The 11,311-nt window shown below is 40.5% G+C and overlaps 1 protein-coding gene across 1 annotated transcript; it reads left to right on the top strand.

Moving 5' to 3' along the window:
- Positions 1–2,217: 2,217 nt before the first annotated feature.
- Positions 2,218–10,427, top strand: ccn5 (cellular communication network factor 5). Its single transcript, XM_004560287.3, has 6 exons — positions 2,218–2,819; positions 3,012–3,366; positions 4,233–4,449; positions 4,888–5,136; positions 8,044–8,285; positions 9,052–10,427. Exons 2-6 carry the CDS (start codon positions 3,304–3,306, stop codon positions 9,337–9,339), a joined length of 1,059 nt encoding a protein of 352 aa, XP_004560344.1. The 5' UTR covers positions 2,218–2,819; positions 3,012–3,303; the 3' UTR covers positions 9,340–10,427.
- Positions 10,428–11,311: the final 884 nt, after the last annotated feature.

Genomic DNA, 11,311 nt, shown 5'->3' with positions numbered 1-11,311 from the left:
CACCTGTAAGCTACACACATTCTTTCCTCTTCTCTATCTTTATGTCTGTCTCCTTTTATTTATAAGTTATGACTGGATGTCTTTCTTGCCCACCCATATAATGTGAGAAAAAGCTGATGTTGAAACTTAGGAATCTATTCCTAGTGTTCCTCTGACTGAATTGTTTTCTAATGAAAGGCTTGCTTTCTATTTAAGTCAATGGCTTGAGTATTTTTGTTTAGGTCAAGGGACGCTGTGGCTTTGACTGTGTTGTTGTTATATTTTGTGTAACAGTGCTATAAAAACAAATTATATTTATTTCTAGAATCAAAACAAAACTTCTTGATTCAGACTTAACATTTCAACATCCAAATGAAATTAAGCACACATAGTGATTTCTTCCTGATGAATCACTGATTTTCATCTAGCATAACCGTCCAGGCATGTGAGAAATGGGTACTGTTGAATCTTAGTCATCTGTTCCTAGTTTACCTTAGACTGAATTCTTTTATAATGATGAATTACTTTCAATTGATGACTGTCTGCAATCTTTTTGCTATTTTTTTTTTTTTACAAATGTGGCCACAACACGAATAATTGTTATAATTTGTGTATATAATAGTGGTAAAAAATGTTTTTTTAATTTAATGTCACTTTTGTGAGATATGTTCTTAACGTTGCTGTAGAAACAGGTCAAAGCTCCTGCTTACCCAGGGAAATATCACCACACTGGCATGAAGGATTGGAGGAAAAAAACTGAAACCAACTTGGTTACTAAACAGTTTTTTAATTGCTTTGGTAATCTGCTGATTTTACTTTTGCTGCCATCATGATGTAACGATTGTGGTTATGAATCATGTCTAACCAGTAACTTGGTGGTTTTGCTTGCTCATGTCCTCTCAGAGTGAATTGTAACACGAGTTATAGCCCTAATTAATGGGGAAGTGTCTTAAAACTGGATTCTTTCTAATGGTTGACAGGGGCAAAACTTCCAGTTTCAAAATAAAATCTTGTTGTACAGATATCTGAAAGGTTCCTAATGAGTTCATGGTCTAAGTCTTATCAGAAATGTTGATGTTTATTTTGTGAAAGATAGTACCGTTTAGAGCAGGGGTGGGCAATTCCAGGCCTCGAGGGCCGGTGTCCTGCAGGTTTTAGATCTCACCTTGGGTCAACACACCTGAATCACATGATTAGTTCGTTACCAGGCCTCCGGAGAACTTCAGGGCATGTTGAGGAGGTCATTTAGCCATTTAAATCAGCTGTGTTGGTTCAAGGACACATCTAAAACCTCCAGGGACACCGGCCCTCAAGACCTGGAGTTGCCCACCCCTGGTTTAGAGTTAGCAAGGGTGATAAAGGGCTTACCCTGTGATACAGCTTCACTTTAGAGGTCACCATGATGGATCATCTGCCTCCAGCTCTATCTAACCCTCTGCATAGCCTCCTGAATTTTATAAACCTTCTTTGGGGTCTTCCTCTTTTCCTCCTGCTTAACAGCTCTGTAGTCAACATCCTTTGCCTGGTGCAGGGGTCACAAACTCCAGGCCTCGAGGGCCAGTGTCCTGAAGTCCTCGATCCAACACAGCTGATTTAAATAGCTAAGTGACCTCCTCAACATGTCTTGAAGTTCTCCAGAGGCCTGGTAATGAACAAATCATTTGATTCAGGTGTGTTGACCTAGGGTGAGATCTAAAACCTGCAGGACACCGGCCCTCAAGACCTGGAGTTCGAGACCCCTGGCCTAGTGCATCCAGTGTCCATCCTCTGCATATGTCCAAAGCAACTCTTCTTTATCTCTAAACCACTCGACCTGAGCTGTGCAGCTAAAATGCAAAGTGACTTTTTGTGTTAGGCTGTAAACATATTTATTTCTGCTGAGAGGCTGTGTTTTCTAAAATGGGTATTTCTGAATATTGGCTCACTGCAGTTTTGTTTTGGTTGTTTTTGCAATTCCATATTCATTCATTTGTTACAGTCTGTTATGACCATGTTGGTGTCATTCCTGGAACATAAGACTTAAAACTGCTCAAGTCTCACAGGTGAATTTGACCAAATGGTTGTTGTGATGTCACAGCTTTGTAAATGATGAAAAATACTTCATCTAAAACTAGTCTTAAAACTTTTTGAAACTGTGTTGGGTGTGAGTGAGCGTGAAGTTGACTTTCCAACACATTTGGGATTTGTTAAAATGTTTATTTTAGTTCAAACTTCTGGGCTTTGTTTGCTTGAACATAACGAAACTGCAACTGAAAATGAAAATAATATTGAAAAAGAGGAAGTCAACAAAAATCTCCGCTGACCTTTTTGTCCAGTTTCCCAAATGAAATGGAATTGTTTATCCACCACATTCTGACTCTTACACTAACTTTTTGTTGCTCTTTATATCACCTCAATAGACATCAGAAAGGTTTTTGGATTTAAAGTGTTTCTGCCAAAACGTTTTGCAGCTGCTGTGTTTTTCCACAGGTCACAAAGGTATTACATCACATTAACATGCTTGCAGTGATGGTCCTGTCCTGACGTTAATTATGATGTTTAAGAACAACACCATCATAGTGATTTCAAATAAGCCTCACGTTTCAAATTCCTGGTTAGTACTTCATGTACTTCGTATTCAAGCTAAACTGAATTTGTCTCATCTGCCACTTTTCTTTCTGCTTTTTGCCTTCAGGTTCCCATTCATTTTCTCTCACAAGAGATCACAATGATTCAAATTCATGCAAACCTCAGACATGCCACCTTTACACCATGGAAACCACAGCTAAGAGAAGGATTAAGTCTCTTTTAAGTCTGACTACTCAACATATTTGGGCTTCACAAGCATTTGAGGGATCTGGGTATGAAAAACCGTGAAAATATCTGCTCTATATTCATTCTGTGAAAAGATGAACTATATCTGACTGACCAGCAGATTATGTAAACATAAGCTACATAAATTCTTCTCCACTTAAATCAGAATTGTTACCACAAAAGCCCTGGAAGTTGTTTGACTTGTTGACAACCTTGCTAATGTATTTTTCTCTCCTTAGCTTATGTGAAGCTGTGCAAACTTAGAACCCCGCAAGACTGGAAAGAGAGGGAGGAGAGGAAAAAGAGTGTGTGTATGGAAGTGGAAATGGGCAGCAGGGAGGAGGAATGTAAAACATCTGATACTAGTCCAGTTGCTGTTTACACAGTAGTCAGCCCGTGACATCAGCGTCCAGACTTTATAAATGTCAGGCGGTGCAAGAAGGAGCAGTTAGCAAACAGCTGCACTGGTCACACCACACCGTCACACAGTTCACTGAGACAGACCGAGCTCCATCAGCAACACAAGCCCCCATGGACCGACAACTGTGTGACTGTGTGATTGCTTTGGCTGTACTGCTGTGTGTGACTACACAGGTGAGGCCTCCTCCAGCTTATTTACAGTAATCGATTCTGAATGAGACTTTTATCAGAGAGTATTGTAGGTATGTAATGCTGAATTGTTTGTTTTCTTCTTTCATTGATCAACACATTTCCTTTTTAAAGTATTTGTTAATGTTTTCTGAAAGAAAGACGACATTTGCCTTGATTTTATTACAATGATTTGAAATAAAGATGAGATGATTAAAGTCATCCATCAAGAAAAGGTGATGTATTAGACAAGCAAGACTGTTGTTAATATTTTTATTTTTACCTAGTTGTTAATGTCTTTTTTTGGTTGATCAAATGCCAGAAATTGAAGTGAAATCACACTTTACTTGTCATCAACCTCCTCGTTTTGTGTAGCCGACTGTTAGAAACCAGTAGACATTCAGTGTTATGGTAACATCACAAATACAGACAGAAAACTCTTACAACATAAAAGGGGGGACTACATTTTTTCCCTTGAATATGATGTAAAATATGAATAAGAAGTCCCACCTGTGTTTTTTTGCAGTTATGTATTTGAAAAGTTGTTGACTGCATTTCTTTACAGTAACTTTGTTGTAAAACCTTGAAGGCTTCTCTTGTAAAGTGAAAGTGGACTTGGCCAGACCTCGCCTGTGTTTTGGCTCCTTCAGACACATGTAATTGGAAGCAGTGCTTTATTGCGTTGGATACCGATTCAGCTTCTGAGAATGCTTATAATATTTTCTTTGCTTCTTTTCTTAAGGAATGAGAGTAATAATTTTGGTACTGGAATGATCATAACATCAGAAGACTGATTTATGATGATTTTCTCTCATCTTTTCAGGTTTTGTCGTATTGTCATACCTTCTAACTTATTTTTCTTGCTCCTCCAGGTGCTGTGCCAGTTGTGTGACAGGCCATGCCTTTGCCCCAATCCTGTCCCTCAGTGCCCCACAGGAGTACCCCTGGTGCTGGATGGCTGCCGGTGTTGCCAGGTGTGTGCCCGGCAACTAGGCGAGTCCTGTACTGAGATGTTTCCCTGTGACAACCTGCGAGGGCTTCAGTGCGACTACAGCGCCAGCTTCCCTGGGTTACCTGGGGAGTGTGTCAGTGAGTGTCACTTCTAACAAGCAAACAACCAGGCCCATGTCTGTGTGGGTAGGCTATAAGGGTGGAGGACACATAGGGAGGGAGTAGATAGAGCCTCAGCCAGTTTGCATGACTGGGACACACAGACTGACACTTAATGTTAGAGTCTGCTTAGCTGAGTGGATTCAGGACTGCTCTTGACACATTTCCTGTAATAATTACCCATGAGCATGATAAATTGCAGAGACAACACTCCAAATGAAAAACAACTTAACAGTGTCTCACTGAAGAGACTTGCTTTTCCATAAAGTGATGCAAGCACTTGCAGGGACAGCAGCTCCTGTGTCCTCACCTCTCTCTTGTTTTCTTCTGCTTCTTCCACCTAACTTAATCTGTCCATTTCCTGATTAAGTTTCCACATCAATGGATAAGCAAAGACAACGTCTGTGTTTCTAACAGGTCAGAAGGATCTGGGCTGTGAGGTCAGTGGGATCTTTTACCAGGAGGGGCAGTCGTTCCAGCCCTCCTGTGACACTTACTGCCGCTGCAGGGGGGGCGGGGTGACCTGCGTGCCAGCTTGTCCACTGAATGCTCGTCTTCCCACTCCAGACTGTCCCAACCCACAATACATCCGACTACCTGGGAAATGCTGCAAGGAATGGGTGTGTGAAAACCTTGAAAACACGGTCATTCAGGATGCAATTACAGGTAATGGATGCATGACTCTCTGATACAGATGTATTTTGATGTTTTACAGGTGGGGAAAAGAGCTAGCCTGACATGTTTAATGATTCCTTTAAATTTTCCTGACATCAGAGCTGGATGTCTACAACATATTTTCCAGTGTCTGGATTCTAGTGCCAAACGTATGTTCATGTAGCGTATGAGTCTTAGTTGCTCCTCACTGATGATCAATCCATATGTAATATAATCCTTCATTCCTTTTTATGAGCTCTGTTACCGGCGGTCATGTCTGGAAGTTTTTACTGGAGTATTTGTGCATTAAACGGGGTGTGTCAAGCCAAAGGAAAACTCCCCAAATCCAAATATAAACCACATTTTTGTGGGTGAAAACATCCTTTTTCCCCTCAGTCACCATGCTTCTCAGTTTCATAACAACAACCAAAGCTGTGTGACAATTAAATATATGAAGCCATGTCAAGACCTCATTACTTCATTAAAGGGGGAGTGTGTGAGCACATGAGATGGGTGTTGGGGAAATGAAGCCAGTCTGAAAACATCTGGAATTCCAAACACTGTCTGACTCAAACTAAGTTATGAGAACAGCAAAGGAACATTTTGTGCTTCGATACAAAACCTACTGTGTCATCGTTGAAAGTTAGCCGGTTATTATGACTTCTATGTGTTAGTTCTGTGGCTTTTATTTGCACAAAAATGCACTAAATGTAGCTTTAAAATTTGATGTGAGCAAAAAAAAGAACCAGAGAGGTGAAAAAGTCCAAACAGGATCCATTTTACTTTACTTTAAAATAAAGGTTTTCAAACTCTGTTGGGAAGCTGGATTAAGAGGAAGCTATATAAGCAGGCTGATCACCATAAATATGTAAGTGCTGAGGTAATGAGAGGAGTCAGCTGCTTAGATTGTGAACAGTTCTGCACTGGTAGTTGTTTGTTTGGTAGTGTGATTATTCAGAAGTTATGAAAAGATCTCCATGAACGTTTTGGCAAACGTGGGGATTTGCCCAACTTAAAAGTAACTTTTAGAGTTGGAAGGATTATTGCAGTTGGCAAGATTTGACACAAATTTAAATAAAAACTTAGAGAGATGGTTTTCATTTTCCCTAAAATATGCCAAACTCATTTGCATCTAGATATCCTGGTTTCAGGACTAAATTCCTGTATGGTAGGTAGGGAATCGTCAGCATTGATGAAATGATGCAGTCTCAGATTGTTGTTGTTTTAGTTTTGGTGCATTTAGAATTTGATCTAAAGGTTTGATGCATTTCCAGTATTTGTGTAGCTCAGCAGCTCAGGTAGTTAGCAATAGGCCACCTCAAAGCAGGATCCCACAGTGATTAATCACTTCAGCAAGAGCAGGGATATTCAATTGAAATTTAAGGAGGTCCACTGAGAAAATTTCCTCAAACAAGGGTCCACAACATCATAAAGTCCCACACTCTAAGTAAATGCAATATATTTTGAAGTATGCAGTACACAGTTGTATCGATGCCAGTATATAGTCAGGAACTGTCACACAAAAGAAAATACAATTCAACAGTATTTCAACAATCTTTACTATTATCTTATTCTAATAATAATATAATACTAAAAAGTTCTTTGCTAATTCCAAGCATAATAAGGTTTGCATTCAATAATGAGAAAGAGCTTTTGATAAAGTTGTCTTCAAATAAACTGATTTAAAAATAATGAAAGGTGTAGTTTGAGTCCCCCCTTCTGTTTTTTCTTCTTAGCTTCTACATATAAATCATCTCAGCTTTACCCCTTCTACTCTCAGTTTCCTGTTCTGCATCACGTCTACTCAGTAAGCTGTTTTCCCCGTGCTAAATGATTTGATTGGCTGAGCAGTATCATGTGATAATTGACTACCGTAAAGGAAAAAGCTGCTCATTATAATACACTTACTATAAATGAAAAAAAAAGTTGCCCAGATTAAAATAAAAACAGCCCATCAGGGCACATGAAGAACGGCATCTGTGTAGAAGAAGCTCCTCTTGAGTCTCTCTGTCCTTGCCCGGATGATGCGGAACCCTCTACCAGATTGCAGAAGTTGGAACAGTTTGTTGCCAGGATGGGACGGGTCCTTCAGTATCTGCGCTGCTCTAGTCCGGCATCTCCTGGTGTAGGTGTCCTGAAGCGGGGGGAGAGCAATCCTGCAGCAGCGTTCTGCTGTGCGGATCACTCTCTGGAGAGCTTTTTGGTCCTTCACACAGCTGTTCCCAAACCACGATGTCATGTCCTGTGTGAGGATGCTCTCCACAGCGCCTGTATAGAAAATCCTGAGGATCTTTGGAGAGACCCTGAACTTCCTCAGTTGTCGTAGGTGGTACAGGCGCTGCCTAGCCTTTTTGGTCTGGACCTGAATGTGGGCAGACCATGTCAGGTCTGAGGAGATGTGGATACCAAGATACTTGAAGGACTGCACCCTCTCCACTGGAGCTCCATTGATGATAATGGGCTTGTAGTCTCTGTGCTGACTCCTTCTGAAGTCCATCACCAGCTCCTTGGTCTTGCCAATGTTCAGCTGGAGATGGTTGTCCTGGCACCATGATGCCAGATTCTTCACTTCGTCCGTGTAGGCCGCCTCATCGTTGTTGGAGATGGCACCCAACACCACTGTGTCGTCAGCAAACTTCACAATGGTGTTGGAGCCGTGGGTGTAACACACTATGCATAGATAATTGCAATACTTTATATAGTTTATATGCTAAGAAAACAGGTAATAAGCTTTATTGAAGTAAATGAATAGATAAATACATTTATTGATTAATTAAAACTTTCATTAAGAAGTTTAATAAGTGCTAAATTTTCACAAAGACTAGAATCACATTTGTCTACTTAACGCAACATGAACGTTGGACATGAATTTTCCTCTTATTGTACTCATTGGTTTGTTTGGTTTCCCTCCCCACCCAGCAATGAAACCGGATCAGTTATGGCCATCTTTGCAGAGGCATCACCTTCAAAACAACAAGTTTTCGCCTGCCTCCTCTTGTGTAGAGCAGAGCACCCAGTGGAGTGCCTGTTCCCAGAGCTGTGGGGCGGGGGTCTCCACACGGGTTTCTAACCAGAATCCTGCATGCAAACTGGAAATAGAAACTCGCCTGTGTAAGGTGCGACCTTGCCACACTTTCCAGCCGGCCCCAAGGAAGCCCATGGTGAGCGCTAACAAAACCCACATCCTGTAAATGTGTACATTTACACGTACTGTCAGGTTTTACCTTTGATTTCAGTTTCACGTATAGCTTCTTTCAAAACTGTAACGAGAAAGTTCACCGGGTCACACAAAGTATGCAGAGACATGTCATCATTTTTAACACAATATCACAAAAGGTAAAAAGACATTTTAAGGCAACTACGAAAACAATGATAAGAATCTGTCTAGTTAGACACCACAATGAAGCTGTGACAGAACAATTCTACTTTTTGTTTCGTTTCTCTCGTCTGCCTTTTGACACAGAATGATACTGAAACAGATTTCATCAATCAGATGGGGGAGGGGTTCCTCTAAACCCAGACTACATTAAAAAAAAATTAAACATTTCAGTGTTAAAAGTACTAAAGGGGACTTTATAAAGTAGTTCCCACTAGTCACTGAAAAACTGTGGGTCCCACTTTCGTGCAGCAGAGTGGAGTCGGCCTTCCTGTAAATCTGCAGTCAATGTTTATACTCGTTAACTAACTGAACTACAACCTTTCACTGACCTTTTTTTTTAACCACTGTTTTTACCATCAATTATTTTTAGAGGCTTTGAGGCTCTAGAGATTTTTTAGAGGTTTTGTAGGCCTATGTTACTGATGTGCAGATAAAATATATTAAAAAATGCATATTGTCATGAAGTCTACCTAAACATCTTGAATCTTTAGCCTTACTGAATCATTACACTGATTACCTGATTTTTCTTCTTCTCACTGTTGTTTCAGTGGGGACAGAAAGGAAATTGCAAGGCCAGCTACACGTCACCGGGACCCATTCGGCTAGTTCACCAGGGCTGCTACAGCACTCATGCCTACCGAGTCCGTTACTGTGGTCAGTGCACTGACTCGCGATGCTGCACACCTTACCAAACCAGCACTGCTGAGGTGACCTTCCGATGTCCCACTGGCAGACTGCTGCAACGAGCTGTAATGATGATCCAGTCATGCGCCTGTCATAATAACTGCCCCTATGCACCTTTTACAAATCCCGCTCTGTGGGGATACAGACCCTGATCAGTGTGTAAGAGCACGGACTCACTAAAACTATAGACTTCAGTGAATGTTTCAATGGCTTCACAATAAAAGTATCCCCAGGTGGATTGACGTAAACAACAAATGGACACTGAAAGAGAATATTATTATTTTAGAAAACTGTGATTTTGGATGAATATGTCTGCACTTATTTACAGCTCACAACTTCTGGAAAGCATCATTCTGCCAGTTTGTGACTTCATCTGAGAGTCAATAGAAAACAAGTAGACATGTTTTACAAGAAAGGGAGAAAAGAAACATAAATGTAGGAGAGCTAGGGACTGTAATATACATGTATAACTCACAAAGTAAGTTCTAGAAATACTTTTACAAATAACTTTCAGATGTGCACTGATTTGGTTTCTTTTTTCCTCCCAGAATTGTTCAGTACAGTGATTCCCAATAATGTTTCGCCTTGGATATCAAAAGCAATATTTTAAAATCACTGAAAACATCTTGACTTTTCCCAAATCTTTAGGCTAAAGTTAAACACTACGTAGATATACTATAATTCAGTTTTGGGAAAATGGATCAAATTAAACTCATCCAATATTGTTGAAATCTGGCCTGTAAAAAGAGAAGCATGTCACCTAAAATCTATATTATAACTTAAAGACAGTTGACCATGATGTCAACTGGTCATGAACATACTTTTAAAGACTGATTTTTTTATTTCTAACTTGTAACTTGTGTCTATAAATTCAACTTTCAGTGATGTAGAAATATGTATTTGTTAAAGACATAACCCACAGAACGATTACAACTTTTGTAATGACAATTTCTAGATATTCTCTGACGTGAGCAATGCAGCTTTTAACTTTTGAACTTTGTGTGTGTGTGTGTGTGTGTGTGTGTGTGTGTGTGTGTGTGTGTGTGTGTGTGTGTGTGTGTGTGTGTGTGTGGCATAATGGGATTACATTGCACTTTCATTTATTATTCTGATGTAAATAACTGTAAAGAGGTGTCTCGTGTACAGTGATTTTTTTAAAGTATGCCCTGTATTTTTACTCCCACTGGATTTTGTGCTTTTTGTGGTTATTATGTTTGTATAAATAGTTACATTGTTCAAACTGTAGCTTTTAATTATGTCACTTCATCTGTCATGACTTTCTGCTGCTGATGAGCTGTTAAAACTTGCTTGTAGCACACCAATATACACACTAAAATCAACAAGAAAATCCTTTTGCAGCTTTGTGGATAAATTTAACTTTTAATAACTCTTATTATGATACTGGCTTAATGTGTTATATTTCTTTATTGTTCCTTTAAGGGTTTTTTTCAGTCTCACTTAAAAATACCTAGTATGCTTAGAAAGCTACAGTGGTGGATATAAGGATGTTGTGGGTTCATGAGCAGCTGAATATAAAGATACATTCTGAAATGAAAAAAGTGAACGTGATCTCTATTAAAAGTCCAATTATCTTGTAGCGTCCCTCCGACAGAAGACAGACACGATCGGTGTTCCGGTTACCGGTGTTTATTAAGAATAGTAACAAAGGCTACTGTGGGCTGTAGCCAACAACAAAACGACAGGGAAAAATGCAGTCTCCAGAATCAAAACAACCCCCCCTGACTCTCGCTCCTTTTTTCCGCACACACCCACAACAACATTCTCTAACACCCGCCCCCCAAACACTCTCAGCCAACCACACACATGCTCTCCTCCAGACTCTCTGTCACTGGTAGCTGATCTGATTGACTGGCCACCATCATTGTGTGTCACAATGGTGGTGGAGTCTGTAGGGGTGGAGTCCAGATCTGTCCGTGGCCCACCCTATTATCCCAGTGAAGTGGCCGCGCCCCAATAGGGGGCCAGTTTGTCCCGGTGCAGGGCGACCCTCCGTCCCCTTGGGGGCAGTTGTACCCTATACACCACTTCCCACAGGCGTTCCAGAACCTTACAGGGTCCAACCCAGTCACTGTCCAGCTTAGGGCATCTACCCTTTTTCCTATA

The sequence above is a fragment of the Maylandia zebra genome, linkage group LG20 (genome assembly GCF_041146795.1).
Source record: "Maylandia zebra isolate NMK-2024a linkage group LG20, Mzebra_GT3a, whole genome shotgun sequence".
NCBI lineage: Eukaryota > Metazoa > Chordata > Actinopteri > Cichliformes > Cichlidae > Maylandia > Maylandia zebra.
The sequence above is the reverse complement of the archived record's forward strand: the minus strand, read 5'-3'. Positions and strand labels throughout refer to the sequence as shown.

Coding starts and splice junctions, on each gene's coding strand:
- ccn5 (XM_004560287.3), top strand. CDS start 3,304: ATGGACCGACAACTGTGTGACTGTGTGATTGCTTTGGCTGTACTGCTG. Junction 3,367..4,232: donor TGCTGTGTGTGACTACACAG/GTGAGGCCTCCT, acceptor TTGCTCCTCCAG/GTGCTGTGCCAGTTGTGTGA. Junction 4,450..4,887: donor GTTACCTGGGGAGTGTGTCA/GTGAGTGTCACT, acceptor TGTTTCTAACAG/GTCAGAAGGATCTGGGCTGT.